General features: G+C 37.9%; 2 protein-coding genes across 3 annotated transcripts in view; one reads left to right on the forward strand and one right to left on the reverse strand.

The window, feature by feature from the left end:
• Positions 1 to 1369: 1369 nt before the first annotated feature.
• On the reverse strand, positions 1370 to 21737 carry LOC122246965 (uncharacterized). The gene is made up of 10 exons (XM_043005831.2): positions 21554 to 21737; positions 13915 to 13947; positions 12481 to 12546; positions 11826 to 12112; positions 11393 to 11541; positions 9359 to 9471; positions 8695 to 8941; positions 8027 to 8188; positions 5325 to 5428; positions 1370 to 5068 (listed from the first exon to the last, which is right to left on the reverse strand). Exons 1-10 carry the CDS (start codon positions 21605 to 21607, stop codon positions 4091 to 4093), a joined length of 2193 nt encoding a protein of 730 aa, XP_042861765.2. The 5' UTR covers positions 21608 to 21737; the 3' UTR covers positions 1370 to 4090.
• A 696-nt stretch (positions 21738 to 22433) lies between these two features.
• Nup50 (nuclear pore complex protein Nup50) overlaps positions 22434 to 25332 on the forward strand; it is a 9850-nt gene continuing 6951 nt past the window's right edge. Inside the window, exon 1 of one of the 2 annotated variants that reach the window (XM_043005828.2) lies at positions 22434 to 22497. The gene's annotated coding sequence lies outside the window, so the exon portion shown is untranslated. The remainder of the gene's footprint in view (positions 22498 to 25332) is intronic. The other variant, XM_043005830.2, reaches the window with a different exon arrangement.

Genomic DNA, 25332 nt, shown 5'->3' on the forward strand with positions numbered 1-25332 from the left:
CATGACAGCCCAAAAATATGAAAAAAATAAAGTTTCTTTTTGCCCTCCCATACTTAGTATAAAGAAAATAATGAGCTGATATGGATCATATACTACAATTTTAGTCAACTGTAGCCTTGATAGAGCCTGTCATATGGCACATTTAAGTCTCTAAACACAATAAAACAAAAAATAAAGCACAAAAATGGCTCTAGTTTTATAATGAGTGACTGAAAGCGAGTGGGAAGATTCAAATTATGTTGCTTCAAGCTACTTCCCTCTGAAATAAAACCCATCCTGGAGACTAGGCAAGAGAATCTATCCCCCGTCCGCAATGGGTTAACAGTATTAGGAACATTAAAAATATAATCATAATAATATAATGATAATGATAATAATGAACAATAGCAATAATAATGATAATATTGACAATAGTTAACCCATTCATGCTGGGGGCATTCCAGCCTTGCAAGTTGCAATGCCGGAGCTCTCGAACGCATAGGCTTAAATCAATTAAATGATCGATGCCGTATGCCAGCACCCTGCGAACGTGCCCTTGAATGCGCGGTACCAATGGTGTACCACCCATCGAGAGGGGGTTAATATCAATAACGTTATTGTTATGAAAGAAAGTATTATTGATTCTATTTCAGTAGATCATTAATCATAATAATCATAATTACAATCAAGAGAAAATAAATTAGGAAAAGCATCAGAGCAAGGACAATTTAAACATAAATATCATATCCTGTATATACAATAGGGACTTCAGCAAACTCTGTTGAGAAAATTTAAATTAGTCTGGAAATGACGCTTGTATCATACAAAAATATAGTTACCTTCATAATACATTAAGGGAAGAAAAACTCACCACTTACGAAGCCATGTCACGCAGTTATGGATTGAAGCAAAGTACAAAAATAGAGCCCGTGCTATATGCCAGTTCTGCGGAGGTCAGACTTGGAGTATTAGTTTTGAGACCCCAGCTAGCAATAAATGCTAGTTGACAAATGGACATCAGGTTTTCGCCCATATCAGTGCTTCTTCTATGAGTCACCCACAGGACAATATTGAATTAAAGTCCTTTGGGGTAAAGGGTGAAGGACGTTGACAAATGAAGCATCAGCATGTTTGCAAATCCTAGTTCATCCATTCCTAATCTAGGATCACGATAGGGTTTTCAAACGGGGTTAAACCCGAGATTGCTAATCAGAGATGGTGCTCCACAGTTTAGTCATATTTGTAATTCTCTATGAGCTAGAAGCTTGATGTTATATAATGTTCTGCATTTCTATTAATTCTTAAACAAAAAATCAATCTATTGAATCTGAAGGAAAAAAACATATTCAATTATTCAAAACCACATACAAAGAATAAATAATAAATAATCTTTTCCAGTAACATTTTTTTTATCTTTCAACTATTACAAACATCAACAGATATTTCACATTACAAAAAATGAAAAAGTCTTTATATATATATATATTACAAAGACATGATTCTCACCAAAGCTACTTGAGCAAAAAACATAATATGTTGGCTGAGAAGGTATAAAACTTTGTAATGACAGCTGACTTGGTAACAAATATAAACATTCGTTTTCCACTGACAGTTCTTGAAGAATACACATTTCAACCACTAATCCAAAGAAACAAGGAAATAACAGAGGGATACATTAAATACCATCCTTTTTCTAGTTCAATTATTGGACTGCATAACTTGGAAGGGCCACAAATATGATGTTCAAATTTGATTATACACATTGCCTGATATAAATAAGATTCTCTGTATTATGAAATGGCTACCAGTTTAAGAACAAAAACCCATAAAGAGCTGTGAATTTCCTGTATAATTATAATAATTCAAGGTATGAGAGTTATAAATACAAACTTTAGGAGATTGTTTTCAAAATGAAAATTTATCAAAATATGTTGGATTTCACATATTACTTTATTGTCATACACAAATCAAATTCTATTATATTACCAATGAAGTCCACAGCAAATATAAGTATTGATTACTGGCATCACTTTGAGTATACAATTCATATACAAAGTAGTATTTAATATTTTCAAACAAATAAATCTTTTTACAAGTACTTCACTCTGTATCACACGTAATTATTTGTTTATTTCTGCATACAAAATACTGTACATACACATTAAGACAGACTGACAGACATATACACACACATTAACACATGTAAATCTACTTTTTGGCATTGAAATTACATATACAGAGAAACTAAATTTCTTGGATTTCACTTTCTCTATTTTCTTATGTTATCAAAATAAAAGACATTTCTTTTCCAAATGATGACCCATCTACACAACACTGAAACTGTAATACATTTATTTGTTTCTAATGCCATGATTTGTAAAAATGCATATGCATGAACATTCCAAAAATATCTTAATAAGTGATACAGACTGAAACAATGGATAATGTTTCAGAAGGTCAATCACTTATTTTTTTAGATACTTTTGCATGTTAGCATAGATGCACATACTACACATACCTGCACATACATTCACACATACCTACATGTACCACTTCTCCCTCTCCACATTCATATAGCAAAAAAGAAAAAGAAAAAGCAAAGCACACATCCCATTCATATCTTAACATCCAACACACTTTCAAAAAAATATATTCATTCCTTTGCATATGCAATGTGGTTCAGCCCTGTAACACAAAGATTCAGTCAATGGTACTGCAATGACATTCGTAACAGAGTACTTTTTTTTTCTTTTATTTGTCACTAATGGACGGCAAAAGTTTAGAAACTTTGAGGATTACTTAAACAACAAACCAAATTTGATCTCACGAGTCACATCATAATGGTTTAGTCCTTCAAGTTTTTGTACATGGGTACAAACATATCAATAAAGCAACAATCATATAGTAGAAGTAGTATGCATTTCAACAGATTAATTAGTGTTCGAGTAATCTCTAAAAACATCTATAAAAATGTATTCCATCTTCTGCCATTTTCATTCTATAAATCCTTTAAAATGACATATTATCTAATTACAAATACAGAAAAATGATTTGCACATAAATGTTAGACATTTAACTTTGAATGTAGGCATGAATACTTTTAAATATATATTCTGTAAGAGAAGAGTAGAGAAAATTATGCTTGAATTTAAGAGGGATAGTGTAGGTAAAAAAAGAAACAAGGACCATTCAGGAATCGCCATAAGAGGTCTACAAGGGAATATTTCTACCCATAGAAGTCTTACTGTTAAATATACCTAAAGTTTCCTCAATGAGAAAGCAGTAGTGAAAATCATAAATGAGGTCATACAAAATGCTAAAGCATTAAATAAACTGTATATCAAGAGCCTTTATTTTGCAGTATGCAGGTACTTTTAGTTACTGTGTCCTAGTGCTTTTACAGTTTCTTACTTCAAACTGCATCTCTAAATAAAAAACAATTATTATCAAACAATATTTTTGCTAGATTCACTGTTCATTTTTTTGAGACTATGGATGGAGACTAATGTATGGCACATACATATTACTGTACTGTTGTTAAGCATGATTTTATTTTACTAAAAATGACAAAATCTAAAGCTTAAATGCAATATTTCAGCCTTAATGGAAAATGTATGAAAAAAGTAAGTGCAAATTCATGCAAAAAAGTTCTGTCTTTTGTTAATAGATCATTATAAAACCTTCAAAAGTCTAGGCATCAGCTCAATGTTTATAGTAGTGATTATGATAAAAATGAAGTTCATACCAATATTCTTGTGCATCTTTTCACTATCCTTCAAATACATCCCTGCACCCACTACCTACTTCAATTTAATCAAAGTAGTAAAGCAGCATCAGTTTCAATATCAAACAAGTTGAAGAACACATTAATTTCCAATGCATTTTTAAAATACCTGATATCATTTGACGGATCATATATTCAAATATATATAAAGCACAACATATTGCACATGATTTGATTGGGAATCAGCAAACCCACTCAATGGGATATAAATATTTCTATAATTGGTCATTTGAAGATCAACTGAGAATCACAGTAATTTCACACATATTTAATACACTGTATTATTGGAAGATATGTGAAAGACATCAATGAATAAAATAATGTTTATCACAAAGAGGCTGCCATTGCATCATTTTCTCCTCTCCTAATTCCTGGGATACCATTTTTTCTGGAGTGAGATGGTGATGACAAGTCAGTTGGTTGAGTGTGGATATCTGCTTCATTCTGGTGAGTCAGAGCGGCGCGAAGTCTAGCCTCCGAACGCTGTTTTTTACCGTGGACTGTGTTTGGTGCCCTCTGAGTATGTGGTATGTGTTTGGTCTTACTCCTGCCCCCAGTGTTATAAATAGGGGAAATGGAAATACTTGGCTTTGGAGAGCATGATGGCGAAACAATAATTCCAGGGTAGAAAGATGCAGATGACTGATGACCTGGAGATGATGTATTTGAAGAAGGCTGAGTGGGTGACGATGAAGCATAGGTGGTGTGAACCGACACATATGGCTGAGGATTTACCTGACTCCTTTGTGACTGCGATATAGTAACACTAGAGAGGAAGTTGGATTTTGGGCTCGGAGGCGATGTACGGGATATAGTCAAACTTGGTACAATGCTTTTGGAAGAGCTGTGATTTAGAGATGATGCCTGAGAGGACTGACCAGGGGAAGACGTCCTGGTTATAGTGAGTCCTGGCAAGAAAAGTTGAGGAGTAATATCACTGGGTGAGGGGGAAGGTGTTGATGATGTTTCTGACCACTTGAGGGTGTTTGTGGGTGAGTTAGGTGAAGGTGAAGCAGCTTGACTGCAGTCAAGTTGATAGGAACTGGGTGATGGAGACCTTACGTTGGTCATACGATCTGTTTTCTGTCCAGCATTGGGTGGTGGTGATGCAGTGACACCAGTTCTCAGAGGCTGATGAGACGTTGCACCTGGAGATGTTGCAGTTGGAGAACTGGCTTGGCTTGAAGTAGCCATATGTGGTGATTCAGGCTGCTGGAATGTGTAGATAAAGTTCTGCAACTGATGGATGGCTTCCCTTACCTCATCCTCTTTGTGCTGCAACTTTTCTCTCTCTGAGCACTGGGCCTGGAATATGCAAAAGTTAAGTGTAATAGATAATATTTTATCTTAATTTTGTAGGGCTGTCTTTCAAAAAGAAAAGAAAAAAGGTAAAACATAGTGGGTAATAATGCTGAAAAATATTTCTTCTCATCAGTTCACATTCAGTTTTACTACATATCTTTCTGGAATTTCAACATACGGCAGGCAGAGGGTTGCTACCATGATGCCTCAAGGGGAGTCTAAGATGCAACCAGTTAATAACTAAATGGTTAATGCATACCTGCAGAGCCAGTGCTAAGTGCCTTTTCCTCTCTTCCAACTGCAGTTTAGAGATTGTGAGTTCGGCCCGCTGGCGCAGAAGACGCTCTCGGATCTCCAGTGCCTCTATTGGGGGGAAAATTCAAGAGTATTAGGCCTACCTCATGACTAAAGCATAATCATAAAAGACATAAGTTTACTGAGAGGTGTGCAGGGAAAATGATAGATGGGAAGAGGAATGTGGAGAGGGAAGGGAGGGAGAGGGGGAAAGAGCTAATGATGTAGTCTCTAATGCAACAGTATATGGAGAGAAAAACAACTCATTACTTAACACAGTAAAATCATACAACACAAAAAACAAACAACCTTGTAATTGCATACAATCTCTACACATATACAAGAAATGCAATACGAAGTGACCAGAGAAACTGGATATGAAAGTGTCATACATAAAAAAAAAAATGAATTGTACTCTATATCCTCCTTATTTCCATAATCATAAGATAAAGTGTATTATCCTTGAAAAAAGAAAACTTTTAACATCTGCCAAAATATTCCCGGAGGGGAGAAAAAAAAAAATCCAAACTAATAATATCAAGCTAATGTCAAGATGGTTTGGTGCAAAAGCATTTCTAATTGTGTAAAAAAAGAGGTTAAGCATAAAAAACAATGAAGAAGTAAATAAACAAATTAATAAGCACAGGGTTAAAAAAAAAAAATATTATGTGTATATATACATACATATATATACATATATACATATATATATATATATATATATATATTATATATATATATATATATATATATATATATATATATATATATATATATATATATATATATATATATTAAAATTGAAATAAACTAGATATAAAAAGCAATCTAGAAAACTGTTAATAATGAGTGAGAAATGGAAGGATGAAAAAATGAGAGGAGGAAATGGATAAGGAAGAGAAAGTGGAGAAGGAGGAACAGGAAGAGAAGGGAGTGGAAAAAGAGGAAAAGGAAGTGGAAAAGAAAGTAGAGGATTAGGAGGAAGAGGAAGTGTAGGAGTAGGAGGAGGAAGTGAAGAAGGATGAGGAAGAGGAGGAAGAAAAGGAAGTGAAAGGAGGAGGAGGAGGAGGAAGTGAAAGAGGAGGAGAAGGAGGAAGTGTAGGATAAGCCGGAAGTGGAGGAGGGGGAGGAAGGGGAGGAACAAGAGAGGAGGAGGAGGAGGAGGAGAGGGAAGCAGAGGAGGAGGCAGAAGTGAAAGAGGAGGAAGTGAAAGAGGAGGAGGAGGAGGAGGAGGAAGTGAAAGAGGAGGAGGAGGAGGAGGAAGTGAAAGAGGAGGAGGAGGAGGAGGAAGTGAAAGAGGAGGAGGAGGAGGAGGAAGTGAAAGAGGAGGAGGAGGAGGAGGAGGAGGAGGAGGAGGAAGTGAAAGAGGAGGAGGAGGAGGAGGAGGAGGAGGAAGTGAAAGAGGAGGAGGAGGAGGAGGAGGAGGAAGTGAAAGAGGAGGAGGAGGAGGAGGAGGAGGAAGTGAAAGAGGAGGAGGAGGAGGAGGAAGTCAAAGAGGAGGAGGAGGAGGAGGAAGTCAAAGAGGAGGAGGAGGAGGAGGAAGAAGTCAAAGAGGAGGAGGAAGTGGAAGAGGTGGTGGAGGAGGAGAAAAGGAAAAAAGTGGAGATGGAGGAATAATAATATGAACATGATGATGATGATGAGGAGGAGAAGGAGAAGGAGGAAGTGGAAGAGAAAATAGATGAGGTAAAGGAAGAGAAAGAGGATTAGGAGGAAGTGAAGGAGGATGAGGAAGAGGAGGAAGAAAAGGGAGTGAAAGAGGGTGAGGAGGAAGTGGAGAAAGAGGAGGAGGAAGAGGAAGAGGAGGGAAGCAGAGGAGAAAGAGGAGGAGGAAGAGGAAGAGGAAGAGGAAGGAAGCAGAGGAGAAGGAGGAGGAGGAAGAGGAAGAGGAAGAGGAAGGAAGCAGAGGAGAAGGAGGAGGAGGGGGAAGTGAAAGAGGAGGAGGAGGAGGAGGAGGAGGAGGAGGAGGGGGAAGTGAAAGAGGAGGAGGAGGAGGAGGAGGAGGAGGAGGAGGAGGAGGAAGTGAAAGTGGAGGAAGAGGAGGAAGAGGAGGAAGTGGAGAAAGAGGATGAGGAAGAGGAAAGGGAAGCAGAGGAGAAGGAGGAGGAGGGGGAAGTGAAAGAGGAGGAGAAGGAAGAGGAAGTAAAAGCGGAGGAGGAGGAAGTGGAGGAAGAGGAGGAAGAGAAGGAGGAGGATGAGGAAGAGGAAAGGGAAGCAGAGGAGAAGGAAGAGGAGGGGGAAGTGAAAGGAGGAGGAGGAGGAGGAGGAGGAGGAGGAGGAGGAAGAGGAAGTGAAAAGAGGAAGAGGAGGAGGAGGAGGAGGAAATGGAGGAGGAGAAAAAGAAGGAAGTGGAGATGGAGGTATAAGAGTATGGACCTGATGAGGAGAAGCAGCAAGTTACTATATTACATTACTTCACGCTTAGTGATACACTGGGCATAATTTATTTTAAATGGGTGAAAAAAATATATTTCCCACATTTCTGAAGTTGCAGATAAAAGAAGGGAACAAAAATATTTATGCGAATTTCTTCATTCTAATTCCAACCCCTATCTCCAAATCTCTCTCTTGGGTCTTTGCTGTTGGTTCAGAAATGTGACAAATATTGAGGTGGACTAAGACGAAACAGCAAGGAAGAGGAAACGACCAGTCATTACCTGGACTTACCTCTACGCCTGCTATGGTACTGTGGGTCGCTGTTGGTCGAGGCCCGGAGCCCAAGCTGCTCGCAAGTTAGGCAGAGCCAGCATGGGGGAGGTTCAGTGTCTCCTAGGTCTACACAAGGTCCGTGGTATATTACGCCACAGCCATCACACTGCACGTCTGCTCCTGGGAGTCGAAAAGAAAGTGGTGGAGTAAAAGGATTTATTAGCATAGATATATACTTTGGTTCTTCTACTTTTCTTGTAAACACCTTTTTAAAATATGAAAACAAATGGGAGTGACCCTGATTTAGAAAATGAAAATGGAAAAGGAAAGGAAGAGAAAAGAGAAAAGGAGAACAAGAAAAAAAGGGACAAGGGAAAAGAGAAGAGAAGGGAAAAGAAAAAGAAAAGAAAAAAGAAAACAAAGTAAAAAATTAAGGGGAAGGGGAAATGGAAATGAAAAGGAAAGAAAAAAGAGAGAAAAATAATTCATTTATCTTTAATCTTTAACATCTTTTTAATAAATGAAATCAGAGAGGAGTTAACTTACTGAATACATGAGTCCAAATGAACAACAACAAAGAAACGGAACACCTACATAAAAATATATCAGTATCCACATTATATCAGTATCAACATTACTTATATAAAAAAGCAGATATATTAAAAACAATTAGAATTAGAACTCACCCTTCATCTTGCACATCGGGCACACTTCTTCCGAGGGTTGTGATGCCACAGGAAATTCCTCCTCCACAGATTGGGGGGAGGCCACCTGCGAGGGGGGGCAGGTGGTGGGGGGCGAGCATGAGGACTGGGCAGGGGAGCAAGGACGGGACTGGGGCTGTGAGGGTGGCTGTGAGGGTGGCCGGACCTTGCGTCTCAGAGTGGGTGGTGATCCTGCACCGGACATCAGCCAGGCACGACGTTTCCGTCTCTGTGTTGGAGAAAGGATGGTTAGGTGGTTTGTTTGTACATTTTTTATTAATATGATTTTCCAACAAAATGTTATATGGGAATATCATGTTTCTAAGGTTTTCTTTATGCTTCAAATACAAATGTATACCGTACATACATACATATATACATACAAACACACACACACGTGCACTCACGTACATACATAAATATACAGTGCATACATATACATATATACACGTACATACATAAATATACAGTGCGTACATATACATATATACACACACATATACGCACAAAAATATGAATATACATGCATAACAAATACACATAGACACAATCCAATAAAAAACAAATACTTGGTTCTTTCCATTTCTGACATCTGACATCCTTTCCCCTATACCATTTAATAACTAAAATACAGAAGATAACTTACCGTCTCTGGCTTCTCCCATATTGTATTTGAGAATATATGAGAATAAGCATTTCGTTTCCTCCTCTCATAGCGTTTGTCCATAACTTCTCTACATTCCCGCACAGTGAGAAGACCTTAAAAAGAAGAAAATAGTTTTAATGTAAATAAGAATGGAACTTTCCTAAAATTGTTTATTTTTGTATAATATTTCAATAGGAATTCCGGAATTGTCCACCATCCACAATGGTTTTGTTTTATCATTTTATTTACACATAGATGGTTCCACAAGTACTTAATCACCAAGGAATAAATTAGTAAGCCCAGCTGACCTCACCTCTTTACTCCTTTTCTTGAATTTTCATCCAAAAAAGTTTGATTATTATTACTGTCTTTATTGCTATTACCATTACAATAATAATAATAATAATAATAATAATAATGTTAACCTTTCTGTGACAGGGATTTTACTTACTGACATTAAACTTTTGCAATAAACTTTTTTGTTAAAAATACAAGCAAGTAATTCCTTCAAGTAATGCAACTAATATATCATAAGATATGCCAGTTTTTATCAGTTTGCCAAAATATCATATACACCCATAAATTATACTGAAAGTCGAGAAAATAATAAAACTGACATCCTAAGATGCCCAGCCCCGTCTAAACTTCTTAAGGTGTGGCATGTCGAGGAGTGGTTAACGCAGACAGGGATAGATTCGCTTGCCCAGTCTCCAAGATAGGTTTTATTTTAGAGCGAGGCAGCTTGAAGCAACATAATTTGAATCTTCCCACTCTCTTTCAGTCATTCATTGTAAAACTAGATCCATTTTTGTTTTATTTTTTGTATGTTTTATTGAGTTTAGAGACATATGTGCCATATGACAGGCTCTATCAGTGCTGCAGTTGACTAAAATTGTAGTACATGATCCATATTACCTCATTATTTTCTTTATACTCAGTGTGATAGAAGTATTGCTGTTTCATGTTAGGACAAAAGGCAACTTTATATTTTTTGTATTTTTGTGCTGTCATGAACGAATACGAAACATATAACCACCTACATCAAAGATAACAAGAAGAGGTAGGGAAGAGGAAAAAAAACCTGTGCTTATAACTGTGAGTGCCACAGTGAAAGGCATCCATATTGGCACAGGAGCACATTTTAGACACTGGGTATGGATTCAGTCACCTTCCTCTTCTCGTTATGCTTGCACAACCTTCATCGACAGTTCTTTAGAGCAAGAGGTCGTCCACTTAGTGTGTGCCATCGCTCTTTGAAGATAGTGCTTGCTAGAGACTGTGGATGGGAGCCATTCAAGGCTCTCTCTTCTGATGGTACTAGGAGAAAGTGGTGCCATCTAGGTTTTGGATGATAAGTTAGCTTAATATTATGCTAGTTACAGTAATTATGACTGCAGTTGCCATCATCACTCACTCCTTTTTTATAGCACAATAAAATAGCACAGTGATCCAAAATCCCCAAGCGTTATGTACGTCATGACGCCAAAGCTCCTACGTCATGTATGTAATGACACCCATCCGCAATGGGTTAATAATGATGACATTAGTATACATGATATACATATCTTTAACAAAAGCATCAAGTATGGGTTAACAGGTGATGTCAGACTGATCCATTAACCCGTTAACGACGGATGACAAGATAACACGTCTAGTGGTTTTTGGGCTACACGACGGGGACGCGTTACTTTGTCCAGCCCGGGGCGCGGGAGGAGCCAGCGCGCAGCGCTGGCTCGCGGCCAGTGCGGCCGAGAATCCCGACGCGTTAGGCTTATGCATTCAAGAGTCCCGGAATTTTGGTCTATTTAAGCCGGATTGGCCCCGTCGGGAACGGGTTAATAGACTCCTTAGAGTAGCCATGTATGTATGTAGCCATGTATGTATGTATGTATGTATGTATGTATGTATGTATGTATAAAAAAAAATAAAAAAAATAAAAACTGGACAGTGCATATTAACCGGTACTCCCACTCAGCAATGGTTTAAACAATACTCTTACAAAATCTTGGTCCTAAATATATACAAACTACTTACCTAGAGCATGCATGAATTCATCCTCAGTGACTAAGTCATGGATGTCTTCCATGGAGTAGTCTGCTGTAGGAGGCTGAAAGTTGTGGAGTCTCTTCTCTGGTGAACACCATCCCGTTGGGCTACTAGGCTCACTTGGGTTTGCGGTAGTACTGTCCAGTAATATACAATTCAGTTAATGCAAGGAAGAGAGAGAATGTATCTGCAGGCAATTTAAGGAAGCGTTATAAAAAGACAATTTAAATAAATGATTGCATTTGCACAGAGACAGTAAAACATGACATTTGTATCTAAACTAATTACCCAGTATATAATTGCTATATACCTGCAGTATAAGGGAAGTAGATGATGTTAGCATCAAAAGAACAAAATATTTCAGAAATAACAACAAATCACAAGCATAACTTTTGGCCAATCCCCTTGACCGGTGACTTACCCATCTGTGGCAGGTTCTTCAAAACAGTCATCTGAATTGACATCATGCAAGTCCTTAGTGTAGTCTGAACAGGGGGTTGCTGCTACAAGAGTTTCAGCCTCAGTGACCGGGCTCTTGCCTTTGTGTGCTACATGATGGGGTTCGGAACTAGCCTTGTCATGATGATTGTCATTTATCATCTGCTCGTCACATAATAGATCAATATCTTCCTTCTGGCTCTCTCTTTGATGCTTATTTCTGTAATCCTCATTTTCTCGTTCCTCTCTTAGCTTCGCTACCACCAATTTCTGAGGATACAGGGAGTGTTTCAGAAATAAAGGAAAGTAAATAAATAAAGAGCGAGCTCTCATAACTAGAGAAGTGACATATGTGTGATATACAATATGTCATTACATCATACACATATATATGTATATTCATAAGAATATTAGGTTACCTGATGTTCAGGTCACATTTTCATTTCATTCTAAACTTCTGGATTCTAAGAGTACACTTGTGAATATACACATACAGTGTATAATATAATAACATATTAGAATAACATGATACAATATTTATGAAAAATATCTACTCATGAATTATCTATTGTCATATATATTCAAGCCACAAACAAACCCTTTCTATAAGGTCTTACAACAATGCTAAGTAAACTCACTTGGCTTTCATTGATGGCTACCAGTTGACATAGGACATCGAGGATCTCTTTTTGCAAGGCCAAATTCTGTAAAATATTCATGGATTGTATTTCAGTTATAATAAGATTATTGAATTACAAATATTATACATACAACTTTTCTTTTATGTGTGTCAATGTGCATGTGAATGTGTCATGTATGTATGTCATGCACATGTATGAAAGAAGTTGATGCAAAGGAAAAAGGATTTGTAAAAAATCAATATACCCTTTTTTTTCTTTTACTTGGATGAAGAAACTACATTGGTGTTATTGTAGCATTACATTATACCAATATGTATATTTCTGTGTCTGACATTTATCAAAATATGCCTATTCATTTCTGGTCTTCAAATATCATTTGTAATATGTATGACACTTATGGAAGGCTAATATCATGCAGTCTATGCAAGACTTAAGTAGCAGAGCTGATTCTACTTGTCCAGATTATGCATTTCACATTCATATGAATTCTTTTTTGTTGTTTTGGTGTTATGTAAAAAAAATAGTAATAATAATAATAATCTCTCTAATATGTGGCGTTCCAAGAAATTTAAGATTCCTCTTAAAATTTGTTTGGTAAACACTGTAATGTTTTTTTTACTCTGCTGTTCAAGCTGTTCCAAGTAGTTAGTAGTTGCATATTGTTTTAAAATCTTTGTTTTACTGTTACTTATGCAAATTGAACAAGTGTTATTCAGATTTTGGAAAAATAAGATATTCAGAAAAAATAGATAATAAAAATTAGAAATACACTTCATCATAAACAAAGTTATTTGTTAAACATTATCATTCATTGTAATCTTTCATATCATATCTTTCTGGGATTACTGTGAACATTCTTAGGATACATATCATCAGCTCATTGTTCATGAAGACTTCTTGGCAACTGTTGTATATGATGAATTATTGATGATATTTCTCTTAACTATTGCTTAATTTCCCTGTGACAATACAATGAAGATGCTATATATAGTGTACTGATCATGCAGCCATTTTTTCCTTGTTAATGATATCAGTAGAAATGTTGATATGCAGAACAGTTTGCAATTTGTATGACACATGTTAATTGCAAGAATATATAATATGCTTTGATCATGGTTTGAAGCTTTTAAGAGCAACAAAATGCAGTCAAATCCATCACGGGTAGTATTGTGGTCATATTTTACTTTTAAGATACTGCTACACAGTCTGTCTGTATGTGTTAAGAACATGCTCCCTTGTGAATGAATAAGTGAATGATTGAGTAAGTGAACGAGTGAGTGTGTTTCAAAACAGTATCCAATAAAATGAGGTGAAGTGAAGGAGCGAAGGAGGAAAGAATAGCAAAAGAGAGAGAATATAAAGAAAAAGAAAGAGAGAAAGAAAGACAAAAAGAGAAGGTTTTGCCCCCCAATACAAGAGCCTTGTACTCACATCCGGATCTTTCTGCCGTTGTCCTATGAGATCCTGGAGAAGAGAAAAAAAATCAAACTTAGTGTATCTCAAAAGCAAAGACAGGTTTGGGATAATATGATAAAGAGAATAATAGTAATGAACACAGAAAATATAAACAATGGATACATCAAAAATGCTCTCTAGACTTGGATAGCGATCACATTATCATTAAGGAATGACAAACCCAAGAACATTTATGCGAATGAAAAAGAAGAAGAAGAATTGAAAAGAAAGAGAGAGAGAGAGAGAAAAAAAAAAGGGGGGGGGGGACTAAATCAATAAAACCAAAAACTTGATGACAATAATAATAATAATAATAATAATAATAATAATAATAACAATATAATAAATAATAAATAAGGTAAATACAATAAATAAAATATAAATTAAACATAAAACAACACGGGGTAATATTAAAAATATTTCTAATATAAGTAAACTAAATATTAAAACTATAAAACACCTATAATCTATAATAAACTATTGCCGCACATCAAATTCCTTGTATATCATCCATCTTTCATCAAGAACTAAGAAGTATTTATTATACTGTTTTATGATTTCACAATTTGTTTTTTTGTTGTAAACCATAAATTCAAAAATTGGAGCTTCATTTTTGATAATGTGTTGATGTTTTTGTGTGTTATGTGTGCGTGTGTGTGTTGGTGTGTGTGTGTGTGTGTGTTGTGTGTTGTGTGTGTGGTGTGTGTGTGTGTGTGTGTGTGTGTGTGTGTGTGTGTGGTTGTGTGTGCGTATGTGTGTTGTGTTTATGTTTAAATTTACTTATTTGTTGTTTTATTGTAAATGTTGTTAATGTTGTTAATTGTGTAAAAAATTATATGTTTTTATGTCCTATATGTCTATATTATATGTTTTATATATGTTTATATGTGTGTATATCTACATCTATACCTATCTATATTTCTATATTTGACAATTTCATACACATATATTTATTCTATATCCCGCTATACCGCGCCCAGACTAAAGACTACGATAAAGGATATATGACGATGGTAGGCAAAAAGGGCAAAAATCAACCACCCGGCCACGCCACCCGCCGCTCCGCCGCCGCTCCTTCGCCGAGCAACTTCCCGCCAACACACAATCAACAACTCGACGCGCAAAACTTCAACGTACACTCTGCACAAGAAGCAAGAAAGCTAATATAGCGAAGATATACTAGTAAGAAGAGAAGGGGGGGGGGGGGGGGGGAGAGGGAGAGGAGGAGGGGGGGAGGGGGAGGGGGAGGGGAGAAAGCAAGAGAGGAAAAGAGAGGAAAAGAGAGGAAAAGAGAGAGGAAAAGAGAGAGAGAGAGAGAGAGAGAGAGAGAGAGAGAGAGAGAGAGAGAGAGAGAGAGAGAGAGAGAGAGAGAGAGAGAGAGAGAGAGAGAGAGAGAGAGAGGAAAGAGAGAGAAAGAAAGAAAGAGAGGGAGGGAGTGAGAGAGAGACTACGCAAGAGAGTGGGGGGGGGAAGGGCAGCAGGATATGGATGAAGGCTAGGTAGGTGGAGGGGGGGGGAGTTAATCGCTGGCACCGGCACTACCATAGCAACTAGGAGAGAAAGAAAAAAAATCCCGCAGCAGCAATCTTAAGTAAAATACGTTCTTGCAACAACGATCGCAAAAGCCACCGTCGAGCACGTTCGCATTGTCGATTTCCGTCTCGTTTCTTCCTCTGTTTGTATTTACGGCACGAGCGGCCTGTGATCCCGGCGATATAAATAACGATTTCGCTGTGTGAGAATGAAAGGGGGAGGTGAGAGGGGGGAGAGAAGAGAAAAAAAGGATAGGTAAAATAAAAGAATCAAAGAGAAATAAAGAAATTGCAGAAAAAAAGAACATTAATCAGAAAAGAGAGAGCGAAAAGAGAGAGACTGTTAAAGGGAAAGGTAGAAAGATCGGGCGTATCCAACGGGTGTACCTTTAAGATGCCATGTGTCTTACTCTGGTATTCTTATTACACAATCATGTTCGTCTGAAAGCGCACCATCCGTTTCCAATATAGGGAACAACGGAGACAAATAAGCCCCGAAGATCACATACATTCACCGATCTCTCTCAGAATAACAAGCGCAGGGAAATTGGTGCATCGACCGATCTTCTTTTGCGCGCAGAACGTCGACTTCAGATGTCATACCTTCATCAATGTTATTCTCTCTCTCTCTCTCTCTCTCTCTCTCTCTCTCTCTCTCTCTCTCTCTCTCTCTCTCTCTCTCTCTCTCTCTCTCTCTCTCTCTCAGCGTCACGATAAGCAGGGAATAATCAAAGTAAATAGGCTTAGATGACAAAGGCGTTCGTTCACACAGTCCTACTACATTCGGTCATCGGTATGGTTAGCGCCCCGCACCCTGTGATACGGCGCACTGAGTGGACAATGATATAATTCGATAGACAGGTTTATTGAATCAAATTGGAAATCAGCTTGATCCACTTCACAATAAAATTTGTGCTAGAGTATCGATCATAATTAATGAGAGAGAGAGAGAAATAGAGAGAAAGAGAAAGAGCGAGAGAGATTGAAAGAAAGAGAAAGGGAGAGGGGGAGAGAGAGAGAAAGAGAGAGAGAGAAAGAAAGAGAAAGAGAGAGAGAAAGAGAAAGAGAGAAAGGGAGAGAGAAAGAGAAGAGAGAGAAGAGAGAGAGAGAAGAGAGAAGAGAGAGAGAGAGAGAGAGAGAGAAGAAGAGAAAGAAAGAGAGAAGAAGAGAGAGAGAGAAGAAAGAGAGAGAGAGAGGGACAGAGAGAAAAAAAAAAAAGAGAGAGAGAAAGAGAGAGAGGAGAGAGAGAAAAGAGAGAGAGAGAGAGAGAGAGAGAGAGAGAGAGAGAGAGAGAGAGAGAGAAAAGAGAGAAAGAAAAAGAGAAAAGAGAGAGAGAGAGAAAGAGAAAAAGAAAGAGAGAGAAAGAGAAGAGAGAGAAAAAAAAGAGAGAGAAAAGAGAAAAAGAGAAAGAGAAAGAAAAAGAGAAAAAGAGAGAAAGAAAAAAAAGAAAGAGAGAGAGAGAAAAGAGAGAGAGAAAAGAGAAAAAGAGAGAGAAAGAGAAAAAGAGAGAGAAAGAGAAAAAGAGAGAGAAAGAGAAAAAGAGAGAAAGAGAAAAAGAGAGAGAAAAAGAGAGAGAAAGAGAAAAAGAGAAAAAGAGAGAGAGATAGAGAAAGAAAGAAAAAGAGAAAGATAGAGAAAGATTAAAAGAAAGAAAAAAAAAGAAAAAAAAGAAAAAAGAAAAAAGAGAAAAAGGGAGAAAGAGAAAGAGAGAGGCCGACCCTATACGCCATTAAAATGCTACAACTTACGACCTAAACAATGGTAACCGCTCACCGTCTCCTCTAATGACCCCTCCTAGCAAAAATGCTATTTCTGTGCTCCCTCGGCTTTCCGTCAAGGCTATTTCCGTATTCCTATAGCTTTCAGAAGTGTTTAGCTTTCCATAGTTCTGTTTGTTTCGAGGTTTTAATGGGTCGGTTTGCAAAAACGCTTATTCGTGCATCTAAATTTCGGTTACGTTACCTTGAATGCAGATTTAATTGGAAACTAAAATAAAGTATTACGATCGATGTCACGTTTTCTTCGACAATACTCCGTATCAGATAACAATATCATCCTGATATATAGACCACCATCACTTACAATCATGTACCTACCGCAATAACATGAAAATTCACGAACCGCCAATCCATTGTTTACTCTACGAATCATACATTTCGTCCGAGTGGTCTCGTTAACATGGGACATTACACTTCTGCAAGTGGACTTAGAGGTGGCGTCTCCAAGGTCAACATATAGTGGACACACCCGGCCGTGCAAGCAGCTCGCTTTCCAGCTCTGGACACATGCAAACACGCTCCGCCTGTTTCTTCCAGATGGGAACAAGCTAAGCAAAGGGGGCGGGGTGGGGGTGGGAGCAGGGGCAAGGGGGAGGAGCGGTGGATTCCAGTGCTAGGGGAAGGAGAGAGAGGTAGAGAGAGGTAGAGAGCGGGTGATGGGAGAATGGAGGAGGGTAGAAAGTGGGGGGGGGGGGTAAAGAAAGAGAAAGAGAGAGGGGGAGGCGAGAGAGAGAGAGAGAGAGAGAGAGAGAGAGAGAGAGAGAGAGAGAGAGAGAGAGAGAGAGAGAGAGAGAGAGAGAGAGAGAGAGAGAGAGAGAGAGAGAGGCAGATCGCGTAAGTGTTGTTGCTAGAACTGACTGAACCCAACGGAACCATAATCAAATAGCGGCTAAAGGAGCAGGGGGGGGTACCATACCCACACCCAGGACTCTCTTGAAAGACGGGAGAGATAAATCAATACTTTAAAAAGTAGAAGCGCGCGCATGCCCGCCATGCATTCACAAACACATATACATGTAACATCTGAATATTCCCTTTATATGTCTACACAAGTATATGCGCGCCGCAATACGCCGAACACTACGAAGGATTTTGGCCAAACAATTAAATAAAAAAAACAAAGTCCGTAATCAAACAAGTATACCATCAACAAAAATAGAAAAAAATAAACATAAACAGACAAAAGAAATGCCAAAACACGCAAGATGGAGGGGGCGGCGTCAATACCGCGGCGTTCTCTCAGACGGACAAATCGCAACTTCCTCCTGACTGAACTATGAAATCAATGACCCAATTTCTGCCATGTGGACTCCAGACGCGCGTCCTTGATACATGGCGTTATATCTCTGGTGGTGGGGTTTCATGCGATTCATCCGCCTAGATAAAAAGGAAAGTTCATTACCACGTTAACGTTTTTTTCTTGCCCCCTATAACAAAGCTTTCGTGAACTGAAACATAAAAAAAAACCGCGCATAGCTAATATGATTGGATTTGAGTAGGCAAATCAGCCAGCCGTATCGCATCGGTAATAAGCTTTCTACTTTGTATCGTACCATCGCTTACAGTCAAGGCTATTATGATTACAAACTGAAATGAAAGTACACAGCCTGAAGAAGCGACAGTGAGGAGGCAACAAAACTTAATAATCTAGAAAGGATTAGGCAGATCAACAGCCCCTAGAGAGATGAACTCGTTGAAACGCAACGCAACGCAGAGAACAGGTGTGGGAAGGCACGGCAGCGCTGGTCGAGGCGAGGCGGCTGGAGCGGCCCCGAGGTGGCATGCCTTGTTCCCGGGTTCAGGCATATCCATCCCTGTTTTGGCATGTGCGCGTTTCCCTCGTGACTCTCTCGCTCTTTGAGACTCTGAGTGGGGGGGAAGGGGACACAGGAGTATGAACTCTCTTGTAATTTTCTAAATGCAAGACGAATATAAATAGATTAAAAGACAGAAAGAAAAAAAGAATATATTAATCAGGACAAAATGAGCATGGCTATGCGTGTCTGCCCGGCTGCAACGGGATCCCTTAAAACACTATCCGGCAACAGTCCAAAGTTATTGACTGCAAGAAGCGTCATCATCGTTGTCCTCGCCGCCTAATGTTACGGATAACCAGACGTATACAAAAACATAGATACATACATATATAGTACACATACACACCTACGCATTCCGATCTTCTCCGGGTCGATCGGCAAACATGAGTCTGTTCTGACTAGAGATTAACACCGCTCTACTGACCTCGAACGGTAACTGGTCACAAATAACTTCCCCCGTCTGTGTCTGAGCTGTTTGTATGAGGCGCTAAACCACAGTGACTTCAGAATGCACGGAGAGCCAAGGAAGATGTCTATAATTAGCCGCTTTATTAAGAAACCCGATGCACAAGGTGTAGACTACCTACGTATTCGTGCCTGGCAATTATCAAACTTAAAGCTGTTGAGATGTTCCTGGAGTCAACCTTATCCTGATACAGAGCTTGACATACAGTACAAGTTTTTATCACCGATACAAAAATCTATATGAAGACGTCTTTAAATATCTTATGTCAAAAACACAAGTAAACACCTAAAATACGAATTAGTATTTTGCGCAATTCCTTTTACTAGAAGGGACATAGGCAATCAACTACTACACATGTAATTAATAGGAAAGAACTTAATGGCTATATTCAACTTTAATAAATTGCTATTTTTCGCCTGCATGTCAACCGATGGCAAAGCGAGCGAGAGTGGGGGGAGAGAAAGAGAGCGCGGACTGCCTCTGCCATAACTCTTTATACAACCAATCTTGATAACTTTCGCCTTTTATCATTTATTACAGGCCTAACCCTTTCCGAAAGCATATCTATGATATACAACTATTTCGTACTATGTCCCAATACTTAGTATAATACGATAATACCGCTGTTATCCCGCCAGTAAAAGAGGAAATATTGTACAGAACTCGACACGGAATAGCGACATGTGGCTACCAGCGCGGCCCGCCATCGCGTTCTCCCTCTCAAGTTCACTTCTTCCAACTTCCCTTGGTTCCATCACAAAAAAGATCCAATGCCTCATGGCCGTGGGCACGTCTCTTCTCTTGGAGACCTGGGTGGAAATTCCAAGCCAGAACATGCTTCATTTTAGTAGGTTGATGTTAATAACCCGCCCGAAGGTCGCATTGTTCTGTACTCTTAACCTGTGTATCATTCGTTCATAATAAACACAAATTGGCATATCATTACCAGATATGCAAATACACCACACTATTTGCAGCGCATCTGTAGCATATTTAGCTTTCCTATTTGGTAACAAACGAGGCATCGGCAACAGTAATAGGAACTGAAATATAAGAAAATATATATATATGTTTATTGATTTTCTTGTATGAGGCGTCCATATTAGATGAAGTTAAAATCCGTTTGAATTACAACTGTGATACCGGTTCACAGGCGTGAGCAGTGACACGTATGTTCATTCCTATAGTGTAGATGTAAACTCCTTCACACAAACTGATACTGTTATCAGCGTATGACTGCCGAATGTGACCTGGCCATCAACAGGTTACCTTTATAATTTTCATTTGGAAGTGCGTGTACTTCAAATTGCAATTTCGTTAACGTAGAAGGACGATTTCTGGAATTAATGGATTATACTTTGGTATCATTATGATGTATTTATTTACATACAAATAGGAAAATTATCAAAACGTAATACAATGTAAATAAAACGAATGGCCTTCCCAATATTTTTAATGACATCGCGCAGGTATGATCCATCATAAGCAAGTCCTTCGCGATTGTTTTCGACTCTGCATTAATCATCAATCAAGAATTATTACGAGATGCCGTATGCAACTTTCCTGGGTTGCAAAAGGGATTCCTGAGTATTCTCGTGTCTCTGAAAAAAAGCTGAATGAGATATTATAAAAACGTTGTCTTATCGAAACTTCACACCTTCCATCCCTTCTAACAAAAAAAAAACTTTTCCCTCGTGAAGTTTTTAAGTCTGACGAAACAAGGTCGAACTCACAAACACACATACTAACAAACTCACACATGGCTTGCCTCTCTCACACTCTTGTCCTTAAAAGCTACAAAACGAATGCAAGGTTTGTATTAAGCCTCGACATTCCATTCATTCCCCTCGCAGGACATTCAACTTTCCATTCCACCTCTCAAAACAAATACACCTGGATTCTCACGTTGACATAGAAGGTCTTGAAACAAGTAAACCCAAACAATCAATACACTCTGGTGAACGTGAGTGAATAACTTTGTACAACTATACTTTTATTTAACATTATATACATCCGACTTACCTGGTGTTTCTTAACAGCTAGCCACATCTGATACTGATGGTTTTGTAGATCCATTTTCAAGATTTGTCAAAGCACACTTTCACCTCCTTTAAAGTTGTAGACACTTAAAGGAATCTCTTTAAATGAAGAGATAAACTTGCACAGGTTTCGGAAATGAAGTTAGTATTGGAACACGTCGCGATGTTTTGTCCGTAGAGCAAAGTCTTGCCAAACTGTGTGTTTCTTGGGGACGAATATATATTACCCATTCGATTCTACTTATTTTCTTTAATGATTTTGGATTTGGGGTGATCTTTAGAAGAAATTCAGACTGTTTGATAAATAGTTCGAATATGCATTATATGCGTCTCCATCTTTGGAGTGTTTCCAATGTAGCTCATCGTTGAATAATTGTCTCTGCGCATTATGTTTTGTTTATGAGTATAATGATTTAAATGAGTGGTTATGATGGATAAGTCAATGGTTTAGGACTATTTTAATTCTTTGAGAGGAATTAATTCACCTTTTTCCCAATAATGGGGTTCGAATTGCGCATGGAACTTTTCCCTTTAAGGTGTAATATTCTTAATTCCCAGTAGCAGTCATGTTTACTAAGACGTTTCAAGTATACGATAAATGAATTATCATCAATTGATTCTCTGTCGAATAAATGAATCTATTGGCGGGTTCAATTCCCATAGAAATAAAACTCCAATAGGGGAGCTTTTTCAGGATTACAAAATAAAGTTGCAGGACTAATTATCATAGCTTTATTAACTTATAAGATCACCAATCACCTATTTAACTACTATAATTTCACGTATGTTAATAATTGATAGATATCGGAATGGAAAATACATCCCATCATATAATGTTTATTAGTAAACATTATCCATGTCGCAACCCCACTTTAGAGCATCACATGTGAGGACTCGGGCCATCCTAAGGCCGATTTCAAGGATTTGGTAAGAAATTCACTGATAATCCTTAATTGAACACTAATGTCCTTCCTGGCACACCAGAAACTAAGTCTAAGTATATCAGCGATCACGTAAATCGAGACAATAAGGATAATTGTAAGCTTAGAGTGACAGTTAAAGAGATAGTCGAGCGGGGGCGAGCGCGGGAATAGACTCGGGGAAAGACAATATTTCTAAGTTTCTCTGAGAGAAAGTAAGAAACTATGTCGTTTCAGGTTCCCAAATAAACCCCGAGATTAGCTTTATAGGTTGCACTCTCACGAAACGTATTTGGAGTATGATAAAAGAGAGAAATACATAGGTTTCATATAGTCAAGGTACACCATCCTCCTCCCTCCCCCTCCCTCCTCCCCCTGTCTGGCCATGATGCAATAACAAGTGCAAAGAGGAAACAGATGTCAACTTATTAGATAATGGGGCTTGAATTACAATTATTTGCATTCTTTATGTTGGAGAGATATCATCACCGTAGTATTGTTTATGATTTTAATGAAATTACAGTGGTAAAGCAAGTGTTTCCTGTGAAGAATGACTGGTGTCCTTGGGAGTAAAGTGATTCACTGACATAAAAATTAATACTATTTTACCTTTTGCAACTTGGGGATTGCATCAAAGTATTCCATGGAAGTTGTTTGATGTGTATTCTAACTACCAATACTTGCAGGCAAGGTTATAGCCAAATTTTCAGATCAGTTAGGTTTATATTGAGCCACTATTTGAGAGGAGACTAGGCCAAGTAGAAATTATGTTAAGTTCTAGTATCCTGGGAAAAGTATTTAGATGGAAATGTTTACAAGAAACTACGCCTCCGCTACTTTCCTTTGCACTGATCAGCGAAGGCCAAGAAACTTCTACCTCATGTATATATATTCTGTCAATCTGAAACTTATAGACCTCCCTAGTGATTAATGTAAAATAAAGAACCCGTCTGAGCTTTGTATTGCGACGATATATGTGTTAGAGGTATTGGCCTTTGCTGAAATGTGAAAGCTATGGTAATTGCATGACAGGACTGCTCCTTTGTGTTGGCTTCAGATTGTATATCTTTCATCATATTTTACTGGAAGTATCAAATGGGTTTGGATGGAATACAGCCTGTATGAAATGAGGAAAGAGTCTCCTTTGAGAGTCACAGAAGTTGTTTACTAAAATAGGTTGGAAAGAATGTTTTTCACCCATTTTTAATTTCATTTTTAGCATATATCATGCTCTTGTTATTATGTTTATAAAGTAATGGATTCATGGGAAGTGTTACCTAATTTCCTTATTTGAAATAGTATGTAGCCCTTTGAATATAAATTAATAAAATTGATACCTCAGGATTTAAAAAGAATTTCATAGTAGTAGTTAGGCCTATGATCTTATAGGAGAAAACAGAATACGTAGATATATTGAAACCTCGCTGGATCAACAGCACCTCCGATCTGTGCTTCAGCTTAACCCACTCACGGCAGGGGCATTCCAGCATTGCATGTCACAATGCCGGGGCTTTCGAACGCTTAGGCCTAAATCAATTAAATGGCTGGCACCATATTGTGCCACCCGGCCACCGGGCTTTTGAATTAGCGGTACAGTAGTGTACCACCCTTCCAGAGAGGGTTAAGATGGAAGGAGGTTCCAGGTTCAACCAAGCATGTGGTATGCAGCCAGGATCAAGCAACAGTTAAATTAGGTTACCACAATGATGTTGTATAGGGATCACTGTACTCAAAGATTAATACCCAAAGAAAGACATTACAAGTCAAAACTTTCAAGCCTTAGATGTGAAACACTTGCAAGTTGCTCAGAAATTGTCAATTTTTTTCAGGTAGGCCCTCCAAATAAGAGCTAGTTGGTTTACATGATTCTGAACATTGTTTTTCACTTGGCATAATAAAAATGAGAAAGTAGTTAAATTGAACATTTATGATCTCTTCAATTGCAAAAAGCATGAAAGATAATATATATTACTTCACCTGCCCCTCAGAGGAATAGTAGCAGATATACATGAGAGACTCCAGTTCCTTTCATGTGAGCTTTAATGAAGATTAAGTATACATACAAATTCTGTCACTGTTACAATTTATTACTATAACCTCTGGTCTGGTATTGAAAAGATAGATGACCCGAAGCAGTAAATGGGGCAAGATGAGAATTATTATTAGATTGTATTAGAAAATATGGACCCTTTTGCATGTTACTAATACAGAAATTCCAACTTTACTGGAAAGCCAGTAGTGCAAAGGTGAGTCTTGATGTGTCCTTTGTGTATTCTGTAATTATATTTTATTCTCTTTACTAATATATTTCTCTATAAAATTGCTTACATACCTTTGACCAAGCCCAACAAATTATTTATGTTAAGATAGAGCTATTCTTCAAAAACTTAGAGTACAAGGAGTCATGGATTAAACTTTTACTTGGGAACTTAGTTTTATGTATAAGTCTTATTTTCAGCTTACTCTGGCTATGCAGAGTGCTTGTCTGTAGTTACACACTGGAATGGAATTGGTAGTTTATATACAATAGTTAATGTGGATTAGATAATCTTATAACATATTTATAATTCATGCTTACACACACAAGGCTGTTCCATGAACTCTGGCCCCAATTTTGAGTTATGACCCCTTTTTTTACTTAAATTATGCATCATAGTCTGCATAACAGGACATATTATTTATTTTATCATACTTAAATTACTAAATATATGAATGACGTAATGTATAAAAAATGAACCTCCTTGAATCAAGCCATGGTAATCCAGTTCCATTGCTGTTTCAGATTAGAAATATAGAATTATAATTTCATAGATCCCCTGGTTCCCTTACTAGCAGACTCAGC

This window comes from Penaeus japonicus, unplaced genomic scaffold (assembly GCF_977035675.1).
Source record: "Penaeus japonicus unplaced genomic scaffold, GWHDUDI00000001_assembly GWHDUDI00000032, whole genome shotgun sequence".
Lineage (NCBI taxonomy): Eukaryota > Metazoa > Arthropoda > Malacostraca > Decapoda > Penaeidae > Penaeus > Penaeus japonicus.